The 25674-nt window shown below is 27.4% G+C and overlaps 15 protein-coding genes across 15 annotated transcripts, besides 28 other annotated features; 5 read left to right on the top strand and 10 right to left on the bottom strand.

Annotated features, from left to right (window-relative positions):
- Positions 1-7: part of a sequence feature (AT_rich) that runs on past the window's edge.
- Positions 8-120: 113 nt separating this feature from the next.
- Positions 121-1183, bottom strand: CMU_036470 (uncharacterized protein; the record flags this gene model as incomplete). The annotated part of the gene is made up of 3 exons (XM_002141786.1): positions 121-376; positions 482-861; positions 935-1183. 3 exons carry the CDS (start codon positions 1181-1183, stop codon positions 121-123), a joined length of 885 nt encoding a protein of 294 aa, XP_002141822.1.
- Positions 1184-1367: 184 nt separating this feature from the next.
- On the bottom strand, positions 1368-2168 carry CMU_036480 (uncharacterized protein; the record flags this gene model as incomplete). The annotated part of the gene is made up of 1 exon (XM_002141787.1): positions 1368-2168. The coding sequence occupies one exon, from the start codon at positions 2166-2168 to the stop codon at positions 1368-1370; it is 801 nt and encodes a 266-aa protein (XP_002141823.1).
- Positions 1635-1665: a sequence feature (AT_rich).
- Positions 2060-2089: a sequence feature (AT_rich).
- A 130-nt stretch (positions 2169-2298) lies between the features above and the next one.
- CMU_036490 (uncharacterized protein) lies at positions 2299-3603 on the top strand (the record flags this gene model as incomplete). Its single annotated transcript, XM_002141788.1, has 1 exon — positions 2299-3603. The coding sequence occupies one exon, from the start codon at positions 2299-2301 to the stop codon at positions 3601-3603; it is 1305 nt and encodes a 434-aa protein (XP_002141824.1).
- Positions 2471-2498: a sequence feature (AT_rich).
- Positions 2981-3002: a sequence feature (AT_rich).
- Positions 3603-3738: a sequence feature (AT_rich).
- A 578-nt stretch (positions 3739-4316) lies between these two features.
- Positions 4317-4343: a sequence feature (AT_rich).
- Positions 4344-5544: 1201 nt separating this feature from the next.
- CMU_036500 (uncharacterized protein) lies at positions 5545-6510 on the bottom strand (the record flags this gene model as incomplete). Its single annotated transcript, XM_002141789.1, has 1 exon — positions 5545-6510. The coding sequence occupies one exon, from the start codon at positions 6508-6510 to the stop codon at positions 5545-5547; it is 966 nt and encodes a 321-aa protein (XP_002141825.1).
- A 76-nt stretch (positions 6511-6586) lies between these two features.
- Positions 6587-6607: a sequence feature (AT_rich).
- Positions 6608-7026: 419 nt separating this feature from the next.
- Positions 7027-7474, bottom strand: CMU_036510 (uncharacterized protein; the record flags this gene model as incomplete). Its single annotated transcript, XM_002141790.1, has 2 exons — positions 7027-7293; positions 7358-7474. 2 exons carry the CDS (start codon positions 7472-7474, stop codon positions 7027-7029), a joined length of 384 nt encoding a protein of 127 aa, XP_002141826.1.
- Positions 7475-7548: 74 nt separating this feature from the next.
- CMU_036520 (uncharacterized protein) lies at positions 7549-8940 on the bottom strand (the record flags this gene model as incomplete). The annotated part of the gene is made up of 1 exon (XM_002141791.1): positions 7549-8940. One exon carries the CDS (start codon positions 8938-8940, stop codon positions 7549-7551), a length of 1392 nt encoding a protein of 463 aa, XP_002141827.1.
- Positions 8941-9451: 511 nt separating this feature from the next.
- Positions 9452-9472: a sequence feature (AT_rich).
- A 56-nt stretch (positions 9473-9528) lies between these two features.
- Positions 9529-9557: a sequence feature (AT_rich).
- A 157-nt stretch (positions 9558-9714) lies between these two features.
- Positions 9715-9754: a sequence feature (AT_rich).
- Positions 9755-9771: 17 nt separating this feature from the next.
- Positions 9772-9799: a sequence feature (AT_rich).
- Positions 9800-10292: 493 nt separating this feature from the next.
- CMU_036530 (zinc finger, C3HC4 type domain-containing protein) lies at positions 10293-12317 on the bottom strand (the record flags this gene model as incomplete). The annotated part of the gene is made up of 1 exon (XM_002141792.1): positions 10293-12317. The coding sequence occupies one exon, from the start codon at positions 12315-12317 to the stop codon at positions 10293-10295; it is 2025 nt and encodes a 674-aa protein (XP_002141828.1).
- A 66-nt stretch (positions 12318-12383) lies between these two features.
- Positions 12384-12450: a sequence feature (AT_rich).
- A 1-nt stretch (position 12451) lies between these two features.
- Positions 12452-14023, bottom strand: CMU_036540 (uncharacterized protein; the record flags this gene model as incomplete). The annotated part of the gene is made up of 1 exon (XM_002141793.1): positions 12452-14023. The coding sequence occupies one exon, from the start codon at positions 14021-14023 to the stop codon at positions 12452-12454; it is 1572 nt and encodes a 523-aa protein (XP_002141829.1).
- A 283-nt stretch (positions 14024-14306) lies between these two features.
- Positions 14307-16916, top strand: CMU_036550 (uncharacterized protein; the record flags this gene model as incomplete). The annotated part of the gene is made up of 1 exon (XM_002141794.1): positions 14307-16916. The coding sequence occupies one exon, from the start codon at positions 14307-14309 to the stop codon at positions 16914-16916; it is 2610 nt and encodes an 869-aa protein (XP_002141830.1).
- Positions 16188-16236: a sequence feature (AT_rich).
- Positions 16391-16411: a sequence feature (AT_rich).
- Positions 16694-16730: a sequence feature (AT_rich).
- A 108-nt stretch (positions 16917-17024) lies between the features above and the next one.
- Positions 17025-17069: a sequence feature (AT_rich).
- Positions 17070-17086: 17 nt separating this feature from the next.
- CMU_036560 (uncharacterized protein) lies at positions 17087-17692 on the bottom strand (the record flags this gene model as incomplete). The annotated part of the gene is made up of 1 exon (XM_002141795.1): positions 17087-17692. The coding sequence occupies one exon, from the start codon at positions 17690-17692 to the stop codon at positions 17087-17089; it is 606 nt and encodes a 201-aa protein (XP_002141831.1).
- Positions 17359-17382: a sequence feature (AT_rich).
- A 292-nt stretch (positions 17693-17984) lies between the features above and the next one.
- Positions 17985-18005: a sequence feature (AT_rich).
- Positions 18006-18119: 114 nt separating this feature from the next.
- CMU_036570 (uncharacterized protein) lies at positions 18120-18803 on the bottom strand (the record flags this gene model as incomplete). Its single annotated transcript, XM_002141796.1, has 1 exon — positions 18120-18803. The coding sequence occupies one exon, from the start codon at positions 18801-18803 to the stop codon at positions 18120-18122; it is 684 nt and encodes a 227-aa protein (XP_002141832.1).
- Positions 18804-19083: 280 nt separating this feature from the next.
- Positions 19084-19129: a sequence feature (AT_rich).
- Positions 19130-19193: 64 nt separating this feature from the next.
- Positions 19194-19221: a sequence feature (AT_rich).
- A 273-nt stretch (positions 19222-19494) lies between these two features.
- Positions 19495-19518: a sequence feature (AT_rich).
- A 14-nt stretch (positions 19519-19532) lies between these two features.
- On the top strand, positions 19533-20135 carry CMU_036580 (TB2/DP1, HVA22 family protein; the record flags this gene model as incomplete). The annotated part of the gene is made up of 1 exon (XM_002141797.1): positions 19533-20135. The coding sequence occupies one exon, from the start codon at positions 19533-19535 to the stop codon at positions 20133-20135; it is 603 nt and encodes a 200-aa protein (XP_002141833.1).
- Positions 19978-19998: a sequence feature (AT_rich).
- A 339-nt stretch (positions 20136-20474) lies between the features above and the next one.
- CMU_036590 (uncharacterized protein) lies at positions 20475-23516 on the top strand (the record flags this gene model as incomplete). The annotated part of the gene is made up of 1 exon (XM_002141798.1): positions 20475-23516. One exon carries the CDS (start codon positions 20475-20477, stop codon positions 23514-23516), a length of 3042 nt encoding a protein of 1013 aa, XP_002141834.1.
- Positions 21552-21572: a sequence feature (AT_rich).
- Positions 22380-22441: a microsatellite.
- A 155-nt stretch (positions 23517-23671) lies between the features above and the next one.
- Positions 23672-24169, bottom strand: CMU_036600 (G-patch domain-containing protein; the record flags this gene model as incomplete). The annotated part of the gene is made up of 1 exon (XM_002141799.1): positions 23672-24169. The coding sequence occupies one exon, from the start codon at positions 24167-24169 to the stop codon at positions 23672-23674; it is 498 nt and encodes a 165-aa protein (XP_002141835.1).
- Positions 23827-23855: a sequence feature (AT_rich).
- A 157-nt stretch (positions 24170-24326) lies between the features above and the next one.
- CMU_036610 (initiation factor 2 subunit family protein) lies at positions 24327-25442 on the top strand (the record flags this gene model as incomplete). The annotated part of the gene is made up of 1 exon (XM_002141800.1): positions 24327-25442. The coding sequence occupies one exon, from the start codon at positions 24327-24329 to the stop codon at positions 25440-25442; it is 1116 nt and encodes a 371-aa protein (XP_002141836.1).
- A 58-nt stretch (positions 25443-25500) lies between these two features.
- Positions 25501-25566: a microsatellite.
- Positions 25564-25587: a microsatellite.
- Positions 25588-25674: the final 87 nt, after the last annotated feature.

The raw sequence follows: 25674 nt of genomic DNA on the forward strand, positions 1-25674 counted from the left end.
TAAATTTCTTTGCAATATAATTCTCTAAAACTACTAGTATGACCCTATATAATTAACTTAATTTCCATATAATCTTCACTAATAATAATGAAGGTTTTGTGTAACACTTATTAATATAACCTACTTCGGCTCATTTCTTGGAAACTTTCTCCAGCATAAAGTATTACTAATAGATGAAAGACTATTTTCACAATTTAGTCCTACTTTGTATCTCGCTATATGTCTTATTGCCTGAATTGCATTCTCCACAGATATTGAGTAGCTAACAGCTTTCATTAAATCTATGTCATTCTCGCCATCTCCTATAAAAGCAGTCTGGTTAAAAGACAGGCCAAGATCTTTTAAAATAATTTCACTTGCTATCTTCTTTGAAACACTAAAATAATTTCTAATACAAAAGGTAACACTATAAGTACTTTGCAATTCAAAGATCTAACAAATGGTTCCAATTGGGATCTAAATAGTCTTATTATTGGAATACTTCTCAATCATCAAAATACGGAAAAATCTATGTTCTTCTTCACTAGGTTTAGTTTTAAGTATATTGAGTAATTTAACTCCAAATTCAATCTTTACTCCTATTCTCATAAATTCATTTACTAATTCACTATTGTGATTCTCAAATAAAGTACTGTAATGGTCTTCTATACCTATATGGATGTAGCAAGTTAGTAATAAATAACTTACTATATTTGTCTTTGTGAAATCAGCTCTTCCAAATTTCTCAATACCCTTAATTAGTATTTTATCTTCACTAAAAATCAGTTCATCATTTACAATTGTGAAAGAATGTAGAAAGTTAAGAATATTTATTACTATGCTATTATTAATCCATTTCTGATAAATTATATCATTAATCTCCTTAGTCCCAATAGTTATTGAACCATAAGAATAAATCCCTGGATACCCTTTAAAATTGCTTAAGATTGGGGACTTTTGAGAATAATTGTAATGCTCTACGTAAAGAATATCCTACAGTAGGGAACACAGTTACTCCGAAAAGTTGAAGAGTTCTATATGTTACAGCATTCATATCAGATATATAACTATTATTTTGACTAATAAGAGTATCATCTAAGTCAGTTATTGAACACTGAAACGGATAATAATAATTCAAGTTTTGAATTTTTTCATTTCCTGTTAGATTTTGTATAACACTAGTTAAATTTAATAATATATTCATAGTGCATACTACCCGAAAAATATCAAAACAAAATAAGATCCCTAGTACAATAAATATGAGTACATTAGTTTCTACATTAAATCAATAATTAGAGTTAAAGAAACGAACTCTATATTCTTTTGCGCTAAAGTGTCACCTTCACAATAATTTAGATGTTTAAGCTTCTAACTTAAAAACTATCTAATCATTTATCCATATTTTGTGTAGTATATTTGTCAATATTAATTACTTCATTACATATACTCACTAGAGAACTAGATTTCTCAATAATTCCTTTAGATTCCAAAGCCTTTGTAAGATCTTGCCATTCCGTTTCAGTAATATAAATATATTTGCCTGAATCTGTGAATATTCCGTCAAGTAAATTCTGTTTCTCTAGTTCTTGTATTCTATTTATAGTATCATCTATATTAATATTAAAATTGCTACTTAAGTCATCCAATTGGATTACTTTTTTTGTTTTAATTAAATTTATAAAATTTGATAGTGATAATAACTCACTATTTAGGTCTTCATCTTCTGTATCTTGACCTGAATTCTCAATAACAATTCTTTTTTTCCACTTCTCATATTCTTGTTGCCTATTTCTTAGTAATATTTCTCTTTGCTTCAGTTCTTCTACAAGTTTTTCATCTTTTTTTTTTTTGTATAGTTCTTCTTTTATATTGCGCAGCATTTCTTTATTTTTAAGTAATTCCCTCCGAGATTCTCTTGCCCTTTTTGCATTTATTCTTTGTTTAATTATCATATCCTTCAATCGAATTTCCTTAGCTTTAGCTTTATCGAATACTAGGCTATTAGATGTCGTTAGTGGTTGAGAAGATACCATAACTTTTTGGATCTTATCAAGCCTACTTTGATTATTTTGAAGCCATCTTAATAAAATATAAACTATAAATATAAATACTACAATTACAAAAAGAATATTAGACCAATCTTCGAGCTCTAAAGATTTTAAAATGGTAACTACTAATTTTTCATCCATTTCAAAGGTTTGGGACAGGTGTTTTTTAGGGTTCGAGTATATTTATAATGGCGGTTTTGTGTGTGTGCACACAAGGTTGCAAATAAAGTGTAGCAGAAGGTCAACTAAAAAAGGACTTTAGTGATGTATAATGGAAAGTAGCTCTAAAATATCACATGTGAAGAGTATTTTGAGAACTGGATACAATAGATTCACTTACATATGGCAAAGGGAAATGTTACTTAAGGGGATAGCTGTGGCTATATGCTGTATACTATGTTTAGCTGGTATTATTTATACATCTATTATCGCGAGAATTCCAGAAAATAAAATTTCATTTTATATTTATATCACACTTTTTAGTTGCCTTATAGATCTTTTACAAAGTAAGATAACAAGAGTTTTGTCTTCAATCTCATTCTTTTTAAGTGTTTTGTTGTTAGATTCAAATCCAGCAATAGTAGGTAAAATTCTGGACTTTTTTACTTTTGTTATAATTTGGGATGCTTTTAGCAGTAATGAATCGGAAAAACAGAGAAATAGTGCAATATTGAATGCAGATAGACTTTTACTACCATTAGTTAAGCAACACCATGAGGAAATAGTGGCTGTATATCAAAATTTAAATCTGAATGATAAAGCAGTTGGATATAGAGTATATATGAGTGGAATATATATTTCTAAGTGTTTAATAATGTCATTTATTTGTATTATTTTAGTGGTTCAAAAACTTCTGCAAATAGCTCCAATTCATAATAGTGGTGAATATAGCATAAATATAAGCATTTTTATTTATGAGGGATTGAATAAAAGACACATAATTTTTGGAACACAATTATTAATTATATTTATTTACATGATTGCACAGTACATATATAAATATTACGAATATGAAGAGCATTTAAATGATGATAGTTTGAAAGAGTCAGGTATATCAGAATGGTGGTGTACTGAATCAATAACAAGTAAAAAGCCGTATTTTAATATATTAAGTGAAGGATATACTAAAGATAATAATAAAGAGTACAGCTTACATATAGAAGAAGTGTTATACTTTTTTTTTTTGTTCTTGTTTGGCCTTATAAGCCAAAAAAGTTATGATCTAGATTTTATGTTATATCTAGACACTACAAATTTGGCTATACCATGTATTTTATGTATATTGGCACCATTAGTTGGTGGAATATTGGAACTTGTTCGTAATGACAGTTGGAAGATGATGATTCTGTTAGCTTTCTGTTTTTTCCAGTTAGGTTACTGGGGATATGAAGTACATCCTTTCTGGATTTGTATTGCACTATACTTCTTTTTGATAAACTTGTCACACCTAGCTATTTTGAAAAATTCGGAAAACTTAAAGTTTTGTAAAAATTTTCCAGTAACATTCTATGCTTTGTGCAGGACATTGATATCTCTTGGAGGTCATTTTGGGATTTTTTTGTTTACTACCAGTTGATATTTAAAACATATATTTACTTAGATTATCTTATAATTTAGAAGAATATATATTTTTTGCTTTTAAAAGAATAATATAATTAATTGTTCTTTAATATGATTTTCTTTAGTCAATTACATATATATTTAAAATAAACTTAAGTAGTTAGATCAAATACTAAGTAATTACATAACGAGTTTAAGTACTATATATTTAGTAGTAACTTTTTTACAATAATTGTGTTGCTTTGGGTAAAATAAAATATAGTGGAGATATATACTAGAAGCATACTACTGATAGTAATGGGTATAAAGAATAAATTAAGTGGATCATTAATATAATGATCTATAATTCTATTAATAAAATATAGGATTTTGTCATAAGTATTATCTTTTTAATAGTTTTATGTGGAAATATGTATTGCAAATAAACTTGATATATCTTTAAACATAAGCTCTTATATACAAATTTAAATATCCAGATTCAATAAACTGAATTTATATATATCACATAATTTTTAATGTTTTTGCATTAAATCTTCAAATTTCTTAGAGTAAAGACCTCTGATATTATATTAGCAGATAATTTAATATATTAAGCAGATTTAAACTATTTCTAGGCTAAGAAATATCTGCAAATTTAGGTCTTGTTAAATATAAACCAAAAAAGGGGTTTAATATAATTCATATATGATAAGAGTGTTGTTCTATTACTTTAGGTTAGTTTAACACGAGTATAAATATATAAATATATTTAAAATAGTGCAAATTACTTTTTGTGAATAGTATATTAATAATTCTTATGTTTACATAGATTATAAAAAGTGAGACAGCTCAAAAGGTAACTTTATTCCTCGATAATATCCGGTATGACTTATTAATTAGTGCTGAGAAAGTTAAAAATCTACTTGTATAGATTAGAAAAAATAGATCTTCGTCATTGCTATTAGAGAATTTCACTATTTAAGATACTCATAAAACCACTTATTTGAAAATTTTAGTCGATAAATGATCAAAAAAATAATATAAGACCTAATTAGTAATCCATTATTTAGCTTTGCTAATTAAGGAAAAAAGAATATCCTAGTGTTTAAACTTGAAATGATCAACTTAATCTCTAAAATTTCAATATATTTTATGATTATATCCAAATTCATAGAGTTAAATGTCTTATACTAATCATTTATATAAAATGAAATATATATGAACTAGAAAAAATTTACTATAGTGGCTTTTAAAGTAGATGAAAAAAACATAAATCACAATAAATTAATAATCCAGTGAATTCAATTAATTCTATTTAAGATAGACTCCAGATTTTAAAGATAATTTGGAAAGCTGCATACTTAATTTACTTCCAGTCATGTTTATAATTACATGAATCTAGTAATAAGAACATATTTCAACAAATCTCAGGCTACAAATTAGTTCCCAAAAAACATAAAATATTTTGTGAATCAATGTACTCTATATACAAAAGCATTTGAAGTGTAATGACTATTTGACTCATTTCAATTTCAAGAATTTTAAAGCTGGTATATTTAAGTATATTAGAACTATATACTTTTAGGTATCTTGTAATAAAAATTATATTACAAACTCACTTCGCTGTTCACAAGCTATTAATATTTTAAAGAAATCTTTTAAGATATTTAATAAAGCTATATAAGGACTTGAGAGGTATAAGCTAAAAAAGTCATTTATATATGGGCTTTCAATCAGTTAATTAAAGAAGCTGTTCAAATCTATGTTCTTACGCGGACTATTCTTATATAATCCACTTATTTTTACAATCTTCTCTCAATTTATAACCATATATATCAATTTACATTACCAAAAGTTCCATAATTACTTAAGTGTTAATGTAATCTTAGTTGCTGTAAACATTTCTCAATATAGTTATGAATTTTAAAAAGAAGTGTTCTCTTTTTTTTTATCATTAATATCCCGTCTTTCATCTGCTCTATTTTGTTCTATTACAAATCCAAATTACTTGAATAAGGATAATTAGCATTGTTAATGTTAGCCAGGACCCCAGAAAAAAAAAAAAGTATATTGCAACAAGGTTTTTACTACCAAGAGGTGAGACTGTCTCAATTCCAATCCTTTTTTCTGCATTAAAGTGTTCTGCTGGCCAATAATTTTTTGTCATATTAAATACATATTTTCCAGTACTCAGTCCTTCTATAATTTGTCCCCATACCATCTTAAAATTTGGTAACCATGCACTATGCATCCATATTCTATAATGAGGATCAGTCGTATTTATCCAAAAACTTTTATTATATGGTATAGCAAATAGTGTAAAGTCATTATTAATAGAAATATCTCCTATTTGAAGTGATATGGATTCATTTCCACTATCAAAATTAGATATAGTAAATTCATCATTGTAGAGGCTCAGAGAAGTTAATCCACATGGATTTAAAATAGTTTCACCATCAATATTTATAGTTGAGTTCTCCATATCAGTATCAATATAATTATCAAGTGTATCTCCACGAATATTTTTTAAGTAGTTGATTGTAGTTGCAGGTCCACATGAGAAACCCGGATATATTTCTGGAGGCCTACTCTGTACATAAGAGCGAAAATTTTGATAAAAATTTGAAAAGTAGATGTTTACATTTACTGGTCCTGGCAAGTCCCTAGGTACATTCAAAACAAAGCTATTCGTCAAATTAGTAATGGGATCAGATATAATTTCATAATATAATGGATTTCTGTAGTAAACTAGGAAAAATGAAGCAATTATAAAGTTCAAAATTGCACCAATTCCAAATAGGATACACGCTAATCTTGGGTCATATAGTAACTGGCCAGGTTTCCAAATCTTCATATCCTGTTGTATCATAGAATCAAGGATATTATCAACTTTATATTGACCATGGCGTAGTTTGACCAATATCTTTGACTTGACTAACTTCATGTTAGCATTTGTCGTTATATACAGATATTTGTACCAATTTTAAAATTACAATTATCTTCTCATATACAACAGTACCATATAAAAATAATATATATATGTGACATATATATACTAGTAATTGGTATAACTTACAACTTTTATTTTCTCTTCTATTTTTTTTTTTTTCTAAAGACCTCTCGAATAACTTGCCTGCCTTCGACCCCTCAGATTGATAAAGTTTATAGGTGCCGGTTTAATGAGTTCATATTATGCACTAACCAATTCCAAGATAGGTATATAATGTAAATAAAATATTGATAAAATCATATTTACTCCCAAATATCCAAGATTAATATGGTATTAATCTTGCAAGGTTCACTTAATAGAGAAATATAGTAGAGTATTATTAATAATAGTACTGAATACAAAATATTGTCTTTACCTACTTTTATAGCTCAACTTAAATTTCATAATTTTAACCAAGCTAATTTTTAAAAAGTTTTGACAAGACAGAAATAGTAAATATACTACTTTATACTAGAAGTGGACTAGTGTGTATAAAGTCACCCATACAAGTATAAAAGTTACTAAACAAGATGCTGTATTTTCAATAACCACTTCTGTAGGGTCTAGTATCCTTTCTGGAATATCCAAATAATTGATATAAATGAGTCCAATGAATATCAAGCACAGTAAAGATGAAATAAATACTCCAATACCTTTGGCTCCAGTCAGACCAAATATAGTACCAATGACAAATGCACTTATTTGCAACAACCAGTAGATAATCAATGAAACTTCATCCTGATATAAGGATATATGATGTAATTCAAATATATATGAATAATTAGAAATATATTCAGCTTACCTTTGTCCAATCCTCAGTAGGATCTGCTTTTAAAGCTTTCAATAACAAAGCTACTCTCTTATTTTGGATATTTCTCTGAGGTATAGATTCAGAATTGGTTGTCTTTTTTTTAACCATAACTACTATTAAATTTACAAAATTCTCTAGATTAATGTAGATTTTGTAAATTGTCACTGGAAATTCTTTCTTTACTACTTTAGCGCCCCAAATTGCTCTTTCAATATAGTTATACAATGGTTATTTACTAACCATGATATTATAGATGTAACCAATACTTGCACATCTCTTTTAGGAAAAGTTAGTAAGTATTTATTATTGTTATATGCAGTATCAATATAATGGTCAAATTTAGATATATAAGGATATTTTAAACAAAATTGAACTAACTTTTTTTTTATAATCGAAAGTTCATCTCCATTGCAAAAGAATGAGCAAATCACAATTAATGGACAACATGACTTCCAATCAATGTTTGAATTAAACTCTTTACTGAAAGCTTCTATTTTATGTTGGACATTAGAGTTTACCAACACATACTTTTTTCTATAATCAATTTTATCGATAAATCTTGCAATATCATTGTTGACAAGATGATAACAGCAGCGTAATACACTTGAAAGTGGCTCTAATAGCTCATTTGAAATTTCCTTTATTGAAAGATGAGGATCTGAAATTTCTATTATTAACTCGAGAAGTTTACTTGTATCATGAGTGTTGCATATTTTATGATAATCAACCGATAATGATGTTTCGTTCCAGTTATATTCTAATGGAATAAATTTACTTTTTAAATTTAACATGTCACTTCGTATAAATCCATTATTTAGTGAAAAAATAAAATTTTTATAGTCGTAATTGAGACTTTTATACAATTTTACAAACTGCTGAGCTAAAATACTTTTATTTTCTATATTACTCATTAAGCAATTACCATCTTTATTTGGACTCTTTTCTGTTGCGATGATTTCCAGGCTTAGGCCTTCCATGTTGGGAATTTGCTGAGCTTCTAAATTAAACTTTTCCTTATCTTCAAAATATTCAAATATAATATAATTTATCACTTCAACCTCACTTGAAAGCATTCCAATGCTTGCTTCAGCATTAATCAAAGTATATGTTAGTGACTTCATAAGTTCTTCTATGACTTGAAAGTCAAAGTGACTAGTTGCATTCAGAACTAGGCATACTGAAAAGTTTTCAATAAAAGATTTTTGCGAATTTTTATATTGAGATACATAATTATTAATACTTTCTTGTTGCAGAGTGTTATTTCTATTTCCACAATTTCCATAAACACCAATGACTTCAAATGGAGAGGAACATGGGAAAAACATAAATCTATAGCAATTTGAATTTGTCTCAATCACTAAATCTGATAATTTGTCCCACAGAAAAGCTTCTGAAGGAAGGATTAAGTGAGCTAACTTTGAACTTTCAATTCCAAAGCATAACCATGATGGAAATGTTGCACGATAATGTGGTAGAATCTCGTATGAATCTGATGGAAAGTGAAAAACTATTTCAGGTTCTTGTGATGACCACTTAACTGTCAAAATAATGCCAACAATCCCACTTTCACTCATACAAAATCGATCGAAGTTACTCTATAAATTGTATATCATAAATTCTTGAAGTATTAAACTAGTTAAATTTTACTCTTTAAATTTGATTTTTTTTTTCCACTAAAATTTTTTAGGGATACTACTTTATTATTATTACTACTGTGATTTTTTGTACTTTTACATTTACAGAAAGTTTAAAGATACAATTTCATTATTATTTACAAATTAAGCTACATAGACACCTTAATATCACCCAACTCTAGCCAAATAGTTATTTTCTTATTTAGTTTATAGTTTTATCCTCATAGGTTACTCAATATTGTATTGCAGATAAGATATATAACTTTAGTTTCAAATTATTTACTATTTATCAGGCTTAAATATACTTTTTTGTGAGTATAGATCTAATACCGGTATTGATATATACTGCATGCATGCGAAAGTATCTACTCTTATAAATATGGGAGATATTGAATAACTTATTTCAAAACAAAATTGGAAATTTAAACACTTAAAAGTCTGTTTGTAGAAGATATATTAAATAATTTTTAAAGAGACTATTTCTTTGTAGAACTACAATACTAATTTAGACCAAATTCACTAAGAAAGTATTTTAATATAAAAATATAATATTAAAACTAATCTTTATAGAAAATAGTGTTAAAAGTAGTTGATCTATCGTAATTTATGTTTTATAAAGAATTTTTATTGGTAGTTTTATAAAATATAATGAAGGCACACTAAAGTTAAGTGATCTATAATAAAATCAGTATAAGGATTTTTTCATTACTTAAGTAAAATTAATTATGAATTTAGATAAATTAAAATAATTATTCATTATCTAGGAAGAACTTAATTATTATTATCTTTTTTTTTTATTCCTTTGCTCACTTTTTTTGCTGAAAAACAACATACCGGAAAATTAAGGAGCTAAGTCAAGTTATTACCGATATAAATTGGCAGAAGTATAAATTTTAACAAAATAAAGAATATTTAAGATATTTGAAAATCAACCATGGATAAATGTATACCAACTATTTATAATTCTATACCTAGTTTGAAATATAGTAATGCAAAAACTACAGGAATTTCAGTTATAGCATTTTTTGACACAATCCAAGTCATCTTAAATGAAACCGGTACCTTCGGTGCAATATTATATTTATCTATCGATGATACAGAAGTTATAGTAGAATCTAATATACTATTAGGAAGTCGTGAAAATGAGATGTTACATCTTTATGGGAGAATCCTATTACGAAAACTGAAAGAAATAGGTTTTAAACAAAAAAAATTAATCCTCTTTTCTTCTGTAAAAGATCACAATTCAGATCATCTAAGAGATATTACAGGACATATTGGTATTGAACTCGCTAATATGATTCAAAAGGTGGAATAGAACTTCTACATGTTGGGCATTCTAATTTAATAGTCATCCACTGTTTAAGACACTTCTGATGAAACACATGATCACATGGAGTACAAACAGCGCAAAGTTCATCTTCATTATCGTTAAGTACTGTAATATTTGTCATACATATAACACAAGGTTTTTTAAAGATTCTTTTTTGTTTACTGTATTCTGTAAGTTCAATATCTCCAAGTAAATTGGAAGTTTGATTGTTATTATTTGTAGTTATATCTTCATTATTAGAAACTGAATTACTAATAAGATCTATTTCTTCTTTATATTCTGAGCACTGTTCTTCTTCACTTCCTAAATAATCGATATTTTTAATTCTAAAGTAGTTGTAAGGTTTTGGTCTTAGAATCTTTGGTATTAAGCACTTTCGTCCAAACCAATGTTGTAAAAAGAACATTGCCATCTGAGTAAATAATATAACAAAAATTTGGAGGGCTAGTGAAGGTATATTCTTGAGTAAAATTGGAATATTACTTAAGTATTGTTGTATTATTGGTGTATCAAAAATTGAGTGTTTATATCCCCATATATAGATCGGAATAAATGACTTCCCAATTATACAAGAGAAAACATATTGTGGATGAAGAGGGAGTGAATTAGAATTAGATGATGAATTAAGACCATGTATCATATCATAGAAAATCTGAGGGATAAAAAAGAAAAATAGAAAGGAGTAAATATGATAAGGAATTGATTTAATAATGTTATATTTAGTATAACTAGTTGGATCATAGTTCCCAGAATCACAAATTTTAAATAAACCAATGAAAAGAATAATACATGAGAGTAAAGAAAAATAAAGTTTTTGAGAGAACTGAGAAATTAGTGATGTTATATCCGTATTATCTGTATTCCCAAGATAATTATTCCTCCATATCCATAAAATATATCTTGCTTGTACAAGTGTAATATGTATCCATTTAAAGATAATCATCAAAGCAAATGATGAAACCAGTAAAGATGAGGCTGATAAGGTACAATAGAATAGGAAGAAGCATTCAAAAAAATCTAAAACCATCTGCAATATCAAACTACTTAAACAAACTTCATTAATTGATCCTCCACCACTAAATAAAGAGCTTGTATAAACAATCTGAACAATGCCTCCACGAATTTCCAATAATACCTTTAAATTATACATGAAAGAAAAATGTACAATATTGAATCTAAAATTCCCCATTGGGAATGGTTTCCCAGTTACTACTATTTCAAGATTACATTTTGGTGAATATATTCTATAATTACTATGTTCAGATAATACTTTAGATTTATAAGATGTCCCTCTAAAGCTTGAGTTATCTTTATTTTTTATTGGGAAAATAACACTTATTAATTGATCTTGTGTCTCAATACTAGTGTATATTGGACAATCTATATTATTTTTCAGTTCCATTGATATCTGAAATGGATATTCAATTGTTCCAGCTAAGTTATGGGTCAAGTTATCTGATGAAATTGATCCTTCAAGATTCCAATATACTTCTCTATCTTTATATTGCCAAAATATCTTCAGTGAAAGCCAAGCATTGGATGATTTATAATCTGATTTACTCCAATCAAATTGCCATTTTGCAGGACCCCTTACAGGTAGCTCTCCATTCGTCAAAGATTGGAAATCAGTACTTATAGTAGAATTAGGAGATAAAGAGAAGTATTTATTAACTGCGTATTTTGTATTATTAGAAACAAATTCTTCTAAATAATTATTTGTAAGATAGAATAACCTGAATTCACCAAAATAAGGAAGAGAAGAAGAATAAGTATTGCTATTAATTGCAGACTTATATTTTTCAAAGCTATTTTCAATATTCATGGCCAGGATAATAAGACATAATATAAATACAAATACAAAAGTGCTCCTTCTATATCTCTCTGGGGGTAAACTTGTCATTACAAGTCCAGTTGCACTATTTTCCTGATTATCTTCAAAATTTTGGTCAATTTGGCTATTTCCTAAGGTATTTTCAATAGCCATTTTCCTAAATTTATTAGTCTCAATTGGATCTTAGCCCAATCATACTTTAAATACTAAGAAAAATCGATAATTTAATATATATAAAATTATTAATAAAAAAAGTAGAAAAAAATTAGAATTTTTTTTTTAAATTCTTAATCCCACAATTTGATGGTGCCATCCCAGCCACACGTGGCAACGCGTGACGGCAAAATTGGATGCCATTGACAACCTATGCAAATACCATCATGAGCTTGAATAATACGATAATTTTTTGTATTATTCCAATCCCAAAAATAAATTTTTCCTTTAATATCACCTGAAGCAAGAAATTGTCCATCTGGACTAATATCACATTGAATAGCATATCCAGAGTTATTAAGCCCTATAAATTTCTTTTTATTTAGACGAAATCTAGAATGAGCTTCGTATACAACTATTTGATTATCCATACTCTGACAAGCCATAAATTGCTTAGTTGGGTGTAGTGTTACGTATGGCATTGATTGCATAGATGTATCTGCAATATGCTTAACTACTATTGGAATTCCATAGTCCCATATAAACATTTTCTTATCATCAGAAGTTGTAACTAATTTCCTTCCATTTTCACAAAATGTTACTGTATTTACAGCTCCCATATGTTCATTATACTCTTGAACTATATTACCACTTCTACTATCAAATTGAACTGCTTTCTTATTACTACATCCAACAATGAAACTTGTCTCATCATTAGGATGTACAGCAATGCAATATGGAATCTTCTTATTTGTAAATCTTCCCTTTATTTTCCCATATTCAATATCCCATAGAAGTGTCTGCTTATCATAGCTGCAACTATAAAAATCAGTACAAATCCCCTCAGAGTTAGAAATAAATTGGATATCTCTTACAGCCTTTTCATGCCCACTATATAAATACATACATTTATTATTATTTTTAGTTATATCCCATATCCTTATTGTGCTATCCAAACTAGCTGATAATAACATATGACCTGTCTTCGGTATAAAACGGATAGTCTGAACTCCCATTGTATGACCTATAAGCGTAGAATATAATTTCTTTGGTATGTAACAACTAGAGTCTGGGTGTCGTGGTTTATTGAGATTTGATGGACATGTTAGCCATGTTCTACCTTGGTAATCAAATCTCGACTTTCCAAGAAATTTACTTGAAGATGCCTTTTTATTAATTTCAGTATCAATATCTACATAGCTTACATCTGCTTTTTGTTCCTCATTATTTGTATTATTTGGAGTGCTGGATATAGTAGATAATTTCAATTCCATTTTATTATTTTCAGTTTTACCCAGATCTATTTGTAATTCATTTACAATATCTTCAGTATTATCAAGAGGATTAAACTTCCAGGGACCGATATATTCTCCATTTATATTTATTTTTGATTTTGTCTTTCTTTTCTTTGCACTTGTATTTTCCAATTGGTCTTGGTTATTATTTAGTTTTGGCTCATTAGAATCTTTTATTTTGTTATTTAAATTATTTATGTCATACTTATAGCTATCACTTAATTCCTTGAGTTGATTATGGTAATTAATATTAAACATTGAAGGAGATATATGTAAAAATTGGATTTTTTCCTTGCTTATATCAACACTTTGTGGTTTATTAGCTATAGAAGTTTCTTCTATATCTGGGGCAGAGTTTATACTTAAAACATAACTCAAAGATTCATTTGGGGTAGGATTAGATTCTGTCATAATAGTAGAATCTCTTTTTTTCCTAATGACTATATAAAAAAAAGCTCAAAAGGTACTGACTATAATTAGGCGCCAATATAATGCTTGCTAATTTTTCTCTACATCACACAATAGTGAAATGGATACTCTCTAAGAAGTAGAAAAGTTCTAACTGAGAGCTAATTTATCATTAATAAAGGCAATATAAGGGGTATATAGTTATTTATAAGTATATAAATTGGTTAGGATAGCCCTATTTTTAAATTTTGGATGTTTGATATAATATTAGACTTGAAGTATAATCATGCATAAGTTAAGTGGTGAGGATGGAAATGTTGATGACAAAAGAGAAGATAATATTGAGGAACAACAGCCAATAGATAAATATAAGGGTATATCTGATAGTATTAATTCTGATACTATAGGGTTATATACTAATAAAAGGTATAACACAGCTATATACTCGGATGATGCATTAGAAACTGAAAAAGATAATATAAAGCTTGGAAATAGTATAACTAATAGTAATAAATTATCAGATAGAAGCGAAAATAATGAATATAAAGATAATGATAGCAAATTTATAGAGAATGGAGTTAGTAGTGAATATAATACTGAACTAGGAATTGGAGATATACCATTAATAAAGAATACAACACATACAAAAAACACTTTATCTAAATATAACAATATGATGGTGAAAAATGATTACTTGAATAATGAAGCTAAGGTTAAAGTGATAGATGAACTAAAAACTATTAAAAAGGGACCTGATGATATCAGTGGATATGAAACAAATAATGAATTATTTAATAACAAAATAACAAGCTCAGATAGTGAAATGATTGTAAAAGGAGAATTATATAAGACAAATAATGATGAATTTGGGAGATTTCAAGAAATGGATTTACAGAAAACAGATACAATAATAGATACTAAAAGAGCTGAACGTTTAAATCAAAAGAAAGGAAATACGTATATTCTTGATGATTTATATATAAATAAAGATAAAGATTCAAGTAAAAGTAATAATATTGAATTAGAAACTAGTATATTAGGAAGTAATAGTAAGGAATTGAAAAATGAAATGATTAAGAAGAGTATGGATGGCAACATATTTGTAGATAATCATTTAATGAAAATAATGGACTCAAGTTCAAAATCTCTTGAAAAATTAGTAGCTAATAGCATAGAAGGTGAAAGTAATTATTTAAGTTTAAGTAAGGATTATAATGTGAAAAATAAAGCAGTAAAATGTAGAGATGCTAATATAGAGTCTCAGAAATCTAGTAATTGGAAAGATAACTTCGAGAACAATAAATCTGATATGCTTAAGTTTCAAGAAAAAATTGGACAAAAAAATAAGGATGAACCAGAGAACAAAAACGATAATTTTAATGAAATAGGAAATATAATATTATCAGAGAATACTTTACAAAAAAAAAAATTAAAGATATGCAATGGTTCACTATATATGAATGATCTATATCGAGAACTTTTAATTAAGACAGAATCTCGTATTGCTAAACAAGTAGTGTATAGTGACTTGGGTGAAGATATTGAGGAAAATAATTCACAAAATACTCTTTTCTCAGAAAAACAAATAATCAATATTTCAGACAAAGATAATGTGCCACTTAATCATAAGATAATGAAATTTAGTGTAGAAAATATGCCGAAAAATGTAAACTGGGATGATGTAATATCCTTAGCTTATAATGAAGATTATTTGAGTGACCATAAATATCAATTATATATTGAATTGAATGTTGATAAGAATAACTCAGGGAAGTTCTATAAAGAATCTAAAAGTAGTGAATTGAAAAGTACCGAATTAATAGTTATTGACCCAAGTAAAATATCTACGATTATTTATGAAAAGTACAACATGGAAGATTCACTAAAAATTTTAAAGAAAGAACTTGAGATAATTAGTGACATTATAGAGGAAGACCCAGAAGATTCAATAATAAATCAACAAACTAATTTAGACAGAAATTATGAATCACTATCCAAAATAAATATTCAGGATTTGACTCTAATTAAAAATATATTTAGATCCAATAGACATGATAAGAACTTCAAGAAATTGACATTTAAAAAAAATCTTAAATATCAGTTAGATAATGTTATTATTTCAACTGAAGTATATAAATCACTTAAATCAAGAATTGAACATATTGAGAATATTTTTAATTTAGATTCTAATTTTAACTTGAAAAATTTAATTATAACTGAAAAATCACTTCTATCTAGAGTAAAAGAGCTCCAAAAAATGATATCTTATATACCAGATGAGGATAATCAACTAAATGATAAAGAATTAATAAAAAGGAATAGCAGCTCAGTAAAAAATCAATATTTAGATAACTTAAAGTATATTGGGAGAAATAATAAAATATTAAATATCAATATTGCTATGGCTAATAGCTTATTGGATAGTTTTACAATCAGTCATGCAAGAAAATTGGATTTAAAAAAAATGGAAAATCTTGTGAAATCCAGAATGTCTGTAGCTGTTTCTTCATCAAACAGAATTAATACATCCATTAATACTAAAGATGATAATTATAATGTTAATACTATATCAAGTACAAATATAAATGACCCGAATGTAGAAACTTTGGATAATAAACAAATGGATGAAATCCTTACTGATCTTAATATAAATTTACATGATAAAGAGTCTCCTATTTTATTTAATATAAAAGATATCATTAATAATATTCAACTGAAGGAAGAGTTTCTTAAAAGCTATTTAAATGGCTTAAATAGTATGAATAATTGGATGCAATTATATAATAATAATGTTGAAACTTTACATATTTGTCTAAATACACTAAGTAAATTAAATAATATAATTGAACAAGGTTTACAAAATATAATTTCATTAAATAATAGTGAAATTGAATAGTAGATATTAACAAGCTTATATTTTGTCTTAATTATTAGTCATTCTAGTTTTGATTTTAATATTATATACGAAAATTTCTAAGTAGCTTAATGTTATACTAAATCCTAGTAAAATTCTAATTATATTATTATTCTAAATATAAAGATATTATTACTAATCATTAAATCTGATCATAGCATACTGTACTTCCCTTCAAATGGAATATATGATTTTATACATTCTCGTTTATTATTACTGCCTAAATATAAGTTTTCTGTATCACTTTGTGGTTTAAATTCTTCATCAACTAAATCCTCACTAGATTGATTAATATGTTGTACTAATTCATCATCATAATCAAAATAATAAAGTCCCAATGAAGATAAGTTATAGATATAATCTGCAAACAAAAAGTATATTTCAATGGATAAAAGTGCACAGCAGCAACTGGTAATAACTGCACAAATATTTATAATATTATAAATATCAGAAAATTCAAAGTATGATAAATGGATATAACGTAAGTGCACTAAACAACTTAAGCAACTAATGACTGAATAAATAAGATATAATATTGGTATAGTGTTCAATACAGTAGCTAAACCAAATATTGCCATGCAAGTTATTTCTATTACTCCAATAGTTAATTTATTTTCATTAACAATATTAAATATCCCAAATATTGTATGGATTGATATTAAGTAGTATATATATTTTTTGAAATGTTCCACTTCACCTCTATTGTTAAAAACTAATTCTTCTTCTATTGGATAAAATAAGCTAGACCATTGCATCATATTATACAAATAAGTCTTATTTCTTTTTTTTTTTTAGTAGGAAGTATAAAAGTTAATAACTACTATATAATTACCTTCAATATATATCATAAAAGGAATTAGGTTAGAAATATATTAAGATGAGTATATCCAATACAGAAAATCAAAAATTGACATGTAAATACAGGTATCAAGGGAAAATCATATAAAAAAGATAAATGGTCTTATAAGTCATTATATAAATATATGTATGCATGCATGTATGCATAAATTTCTTTAAAAACTTATTGTTACGTACTTACTTCCTCTATTCAATATTATATAAAATATATATCAAATCAATAATATCAGACATTTTCCTTTTTTCTTCTCTTAAAAGAAAGGTACCAACCTTAAAACAATGTGACTATAATATATTCGAGTCATAATTGGTTATTTCCAAAATTGATTACTTTGCCATACTATCTTTTAAAGTTCTGCCAACTCCTGAAAATACTTGAAATGTGTCTGTATTGGGTGTCAACATATTGTTATTTGTACTTAATATATTGGAATTATTCATATTATAAAAATTAAGATACTCATTTTGGTTATCTTCAACTCTATTTAAGATATCGTATTGAGAATGATTCAATACATAGTTAATTATTTGCCAAATAAAGTAGCTACTAGCAGTACAAAATACTAAGGATATAGCAGAAGAAAATATACTAAGTCGTAAAGACCAAATAGTCAATTGAACCATCTCAGGTTTATCTCCTATATAAGGTTCAATAACCTTTGAATTATCTGAATTCTTCATAATATCTTGTAAGAAGTTCAAATTCCTAATTACTAGTAATATACACACTATTATTTGGAAAACTGATATCAAATAATACATCAAATAATATTTTATGGGAGATTTCCTTATAGATATATATAAACCAAAACATCCCAAGGTACTAATTTGAAATATTGCCCAAACTATATTTGGAGTAAGTAATCCTATAGAACCAAATATAATATGAAAAATAGAAACTCCCTTTAAAATATATAACCACTTATTTACTTCTGTTGTAGACATAGCAGCTTGTGTTTGATTACTAGAAGCAAGTAATATATTAGGAAATGACAAGAATGGAGAGATCATATTTGTAATAAATTCAATACTTTTTATACTGAGTAAATTTGGTTAATACATTAAACAGTAGTTAATATTGATACCTCATTTTTACAAAGCGGCTAAATTTTAAGGGATGTTATTAAACTGAATTAGTAAGTGTTTAATATTACACTTGTTTAGACTTTCATATATCAATATTCAGTACAATGATATGGTTTAAAAGTTAATACTTTAATGAGCTTGTAACAATAGATATTACCTGTTACTAAATGTATACTAATTACTATATTTATGCTTTATAAAGTGCTTAATATTTTAAATATTAAATATTGATAAATCAATTAGTTATAATAGATTTGAGAAGGTATTAGTTATAATTGAAAACTTCATATCTGAATTTAACCTGAGTAGTCTTACTATTATTTAATATCTAATATATTAATAACACAATAATGTAAGTTAGGCTATGAATCCTTTTTCTTTAGCTAGCCTAGTAGATTGGGGAGGGGGTTAGTAATAACCCTATCCTTTAAAATTTCTAATAACTTTTTCTTAATTATTTCAGTAAGTAGTAAGAGGGTAAAATAATAAACATTTGTTATTTTAAACAAGATATACGTTGGAATTATAACCAAATTTTGTTATTTTGATATTAACCCTTCTAATTACTAAATTTTTGCAATTTTGATTTCCAGTTAACTTATAATAGTATTACAAGAAATATAAAATAATAAAAATTATTGAAGAAATTTAAGAATGTTTTGTATTAATGATAACCCAGAATCCATAAGTACCTTTAGTGGTATTAATTTCAATGTGGAGAAATATTGTAAAGATTTAGATATAAAATTGAGTCAATATGATTATATTAAGATGATATGTAATTATATTGGATGTCGTCCAAGCTATCTACTTGTAACTTTGTCACTTATTTTAATAATAACAGTTGCTATGGGTTATGCAGGAGCATTAATATGCAATTTAATTGGTTTCGTATATCCAGCATATATGAGCTTTAAGGCAATAGAGACTCCAGATAAGATGGATGATAAACAATGGCTAACATATTGGGTTGTATATGCAATATTTAATATTGTTGAAGCATTTACTGATCTTATTTTATTCTGGATACCATTCTACTATTTAGGGAAATTGTGCTTCTTATTTTGGTTATTTTTGCCAGAAATGAAGGGTGCTGAAGTTTTATATTTAAATTTATTTAGACCAATATTACTAAAATTTCAGAATAAGATAGATAAGGCACTTGATGGTGTTATGGATGTGTCACATGCTGCAAAGATAGTTGCTCAACGTTATTCTAGTCACTTGACATCTAAAAAGGAAAATAAAATAGAATAAGTGTAAATTGATTTCCTACAATTGTATAACTTAATAAGTGTAGATTGTACACACAAGTGATATATACACATGTGATATAAATAGCTGAGTTATTACAGATACCAAACAAGGTGTTTCCCAAGTTTTGATACCCGTCCATTTCTCTCCCTTTTTACATCCGGGTTCCTACGTATAGATAGTGTAATTGGTATATCCCGCTCACCATTGACAAGTTTTATTACTTTATGTGGGGAGTAACAAGAGAGTTTAATTAGGTTTGAAATCTGTTTACTATAATATTGATATGAGAAATTCATATCTACAATATTTGTAGATACTTGATTATAAGCTTGATGCCCTATGGACTGTTTAACTGGGACTGATATAGAAGGGTCACTAGTGAAAAGTAACTTTACTGGAAATAAAGAGATTCTTTCTATAATTGAGGATACTATAGATAATATAGGGAATACAAAATATATAGTATCAAGTGAATTAAAGATTAATTCAGATACTTGTAATTCGGAATTTGGACAAAATTCACTTGGTAGTCAAGATGTTATATTAATGGATAAACAAGTACTAAAGAGCAATAATGACTGCTCACTAATTGAACAACAGGACATAGATAGAGGCACTCATTCTGATAATGTGGATATATATCATGTAAGAGATTTTAGATGTGAAACTCGAGATTGTGAGAGATTATCTGATTTGATGTATAAAGGTATAGTGGAAAATCAGCAAATATCTTCTAGTGGAAGAGATTTTGATTATTCAAATGGGTATAGCTATATTCATACAAGATTATTGAAGCTAAATAGTATGATTAAAAGATATAGTTTATTGCCGAATAGTGATTCTAATTTCGTCAATAGTTTAGAAATAGAAGTAGAAATTTTATGTGAAGTATTAGCAGAACTGCGGATTATTGGATCTTTTAATGATGCTTATAGACGTTTTAGATTAGCAAATGACTTATTTATAGATGATGGTAGCCATAATTCTGGTAAAGTAGGTAACTATCCTAGAGAAGATATATTGGGAAATATTGATAAGACGAGATGTGATATTAATCAGATAAATAACAATAAAGGTGAGGATATTGGTTTGGACAACTCTAATAAACCTATAGATATAGATGATATTTTGAAATTAAGATGGTTAAGTTTTCAAAGTTCTGCTTCTAGTAGGAAAGAAATAAAGTTGTTGGATAGATTCATCAAAGATTATATGAAAAAGAGGAGAGAAAGTAAGGAGATTTCTGTATCTCGTGATATAATGTCTGATTGGCTCTATAAATATGATAATAAGAAGGAAAATTTAGTAAATTGTTTACAAGACATGGATTCTAGTTCAGATATTATTACATCCTTAATTATAGATAGCTTGACACTACCTTCATCACCTTCAATTTTGTCATTATTCTCTCCAAGCTATATAATAAATAATATATATCCATTTATGATGAATGTGAATATGAATGATGTGAAATATGGGAATAATTCTTACTCTTCCACTATTGGTGATACAAATAGTCATACATCGACACCTCAAAATTCTCAAGGAACTGCGACTATATCAGAAGTTCGATCTGGAGATATGAATGTAAATAATACTAAAGCAATTCAATCAGAATCAGTTATGAACTGGATTAAAGATCATAAGAAGTCCTCTATGTTTGTAGATAATGTACTTCTCACTCATAGTAATTTGAGCTTAGATTCGGAAAAATTGGTCAATCAAGAAGATGAATATCATTTTATTTTATCATCTAGACTTGGTGGGAGTAATAGTTTAAATATTTATAAGGATCACACTCTTCAGGATCTACAAAAAATTGGATTGATAAGTGATGAAACAATTTCAGTTGCAAACTACAAATTATTGTGGGATGAGTTTAAGAACAAGTGTAGTATATTATACAATAAATTTTTAAATAGAAGGACAAAAAACTATCAACGACAGCGCTTTTACAAGTCTATACCAACAATAGGCTTATCAAAACCAAAAAGACAGTGGATTGAAAAGGAAGAAGTGAAGTCTAGACAATACCAAAGTATATATAATGATAAAAGTTTGCCAGAATTGCCATCACAAATTATTAGGCGCGTTGTGATTTATAGAAGTGACTGGAAACGTCCACCGATGTACCTACTTATTACACGTAAAGGTAAACAATGCAATGGTCTTAATCCTATAGCACGTGAAGAACATATAGACTATGATGTAGATACGGATGAAGAGTGGGAGGAGCAGTACGGAGGTGAGGATGTAGATGATGTTGAAGATGGATTAGATAATAATGATGATGAAGATGATAATGAAGCAGTAGCTTCTGGCTGGTTAGTTCCAGATGGTTGCTTTCAATCTGATGAATTATTGGAAGATGATATTTTATTGGGAGCTGGTAGTGGAAATACTGTGAATAGGAAGTCAGTAAATATTTTACAATCAATTAATTTTGATATTCCACTTGTTGCATCATTTTTGCAGCATAGAAGCTTAGATTTTGGTGCTGGTATATCAATAGCAGATGAAAATATTGCAGTTTCTCTCTTAAATGACTATAAGATGTTATTTCCTCAAGGTATAGAATGGATTTATATGAAAGTGGATGATGCTCAACCTGACAAAGTAGTTTCTTTGGGTAGTAGTAAGATAACTCCAGCATGCAATTCTGTGGATGAAGATACTGAGAATAATACTGACATGAAGATAAGAAACTTAATTAACAAAGGAAGTATTTTGAAGGATGATCTACAAAAGGAATTATCATACATGATACATGGTAGCTGCCTTTCCACAAAAAATATAGTGGAAGAGTTTATGAGGCTACATAGTAATATAAAGAAAGTTGCAATTATTAGGTTTTTGAAGGAAAATACGACTAGGATGAAAATACAGGGTGATAATAAGACTCGTTGGTATATTTTAGATAAGGTTGAGAATTTAGATAAAATAAAACTTGAGATATCATTAAATAAGCACAAATTATTGGATCAAAATACTATAGTAACATCACCTGTACAAAAGAGAGAATTACTTTCTACTCCTACAAAGAGGAGTGACATTGAACTTTGTGAAGATCAGATCCAAAGTAGTGAGTTTATTGCTAATATTGTAGAAAATGACGAAAATTGCGATTTACAAAATAGAAATGAGCTCATAGCTGGACATTCTATAGTATCTAATATATCAGTTGAAGATAATAGCCTAATTTCACTTAATGAACGTTTTGGTAAAAGAAGAAAGTGTTCTATGCCTAAATGTACACCATTGTATAGAAATAACGATTCATTAACAGTTAAGATAGGTTCAAGTCCAGAAATTAAGAAAAGTGCTGTGGTCAGTAACAACTCACTAATAACAAATTTCTTTCAGTCAAAGCAGAAAAATTAAGTTATCCAATTGTTTTGTCAAATCTTGTATATCATTTATATTTGTATAAACAATATTTCCTAAGTATTATATTCAGCAAATTTAGCTGGCAGTGCAAGTGGAATATATTAATGACTATTAGCTATTTTTAGTTTTACTATTAAGCACTAGTTGGTTTATTTTGTTTTTGTGTCACATATAATGATACCACTTTGCTTATTCAACTTCTTAGCTATAAGTGGGACTGTTATACCCTGTTCATCTTTTCCAAGACCTTGTCCCTGTTTCCATCCCATTCGTTCCATTAATTTCTGACCAATTGACATAGAAGAATTTATATTGTTATTATTAATAATATAACTAGATTTTATTTCGTTACTCCTTTGAGCTATATCATCGTAAATATTTGGTACTGTTGGATCATACTCTGTACTAGGAGTAATATTTATAAGATCAGTTTTATCTATATATTGTTCACTAGTATCCTCTTTAGGTATTTTGCAGTCGTTATTTAAAGATTCCTTATATATGGTGATATTATCTGGTGATTCACTATTTATTTTATATATCTCAGAGTTTTCTTCGACTATGTTCCAGTCTAATTTAATAAGTGAACATTCTTGGAAATTACTTTGAGATGATGCAGGAGGCAAACCATCATATAAATCATTCATAGAACTATTTTTAGCTACAAAATAAGTCACTTGTGATAATAATATTGGAAAAATACTCTAAGAATAATAGCCTATTTTAGTACTAAATTGCAAGCGGTTACCATGTTCTATTTTAGTATTGATTTCTTATTTTTCAGTATAAACTTCATACTAAATAATGATCCAGGAAGTTTTGCAAATAAGTGCAGATTTCCATGACAAAGAGAATATATTAAAAAGTGGTAGAGCTAATGTTGATAATGTTGCAATTTACTTTTGGGAATATTTAAATAAAGAATGTAAAAAATCAACACCTAGTTGTGTAGTTTTAGAATCTGTTGTACTAGCTTTGAAAAGAGTTGTAAATGAGAGTACTGCTACAGATATACCTGAATTATTTACAGAGATAAATGCAGCAAAGGATATGCTATTGATGTGTTTGTGCAGTGATCAAATGTTAACTGAATTAGCATATAGTTGTGGAGTAACTAATTTTTCTATAGCTCCAATATGTAATATATTTGAGTCATGTGTAATGCAATTAATAATGAATGAATATAATGGATTTTGTAGTGATATTGAATTATTTAAATTAAGATTAGCTGAAAAGATTTGTAATTTTGTAAATAATTTAACTAAGGGATCTCAAGAAATTTCTCACTTAACATCATCAATCTTTGTTAGAGATAGAATGACAGTTCTAACATTTGGATATTCAGATTTAATAGATATAGTTTTGTGTAATGCCTGGAATAAATATAAAAAACATTATAACTTACTCATTGTAATACCTTCTGAAAAAATAACTAATGAAAATGCTGCAAGAAAAGCATTAATTGATTTTCATCACAAGAAAATATCAGAATGGATTGTTAAACTTGAGGAATTTGGTGTTTCAGTTTCTACTTTACCCCTAGATTCTATCTACAATGTTATGACAGTTGTTGACTTTGTATTAATAGCAAGTGAATGTATATTTGAGACTGGAGCCATTGCAGGCTTATCTGGAACTGCAATTATTTCTTCAATAGCTAAGAATATATTTAAAAAACCAGTTTTTGTCATTTCCTATGTTGCAAAGTTTATAAAATATGTCCCATTTGAAATGAGGACAACTGATATCCTTACAAATTCAACTTATAAAGGTATAAAATCTACTACTAATGGAAACATTGATCTAATATATTCTTCTATTGATATATCAGAGAGCAACAATATTTCAATGATATTTACAGATATTGGTGCATTAAGTCCTTGTAATGTAGCATTTGAACTAAAACAGCTTGGTTTCTAATGATTAAATAAAAAATTCTATGAGATGCTTTCCAGTCCTAATATTCAACCTAAGAAACTGTCATTGTTATTGTTATTGTTATTGTTATTGTTATTGTTGTTGTTACTGTTGTTGTTGTTGTTGTGTGTGTGTGTGTGTGTGTGTGATCCCTCATTTCTTTACACACTTTGAAATTAACATTTATAAGGGTCAAGCTCTAACAAGGTTCTACCAAATTGTATGCCTATGCATA

The sequence above is a fragment of the Cryptosporidium muris genome, genomic scaffold, assembly GCF_000006515.1.
Source record: "Cryptosporidium muris RN66 scf_1106632373425 genomic scaffold, whole genome shotgun sequence".
Classification (NCBI taxonomy): domain Eukaryota; phylum Apicomplexa; class Conoidasida; order Eucoccidiorida; family Cryptosporidiidae; genus Cryptosporidium; species Cryptosporidium muris.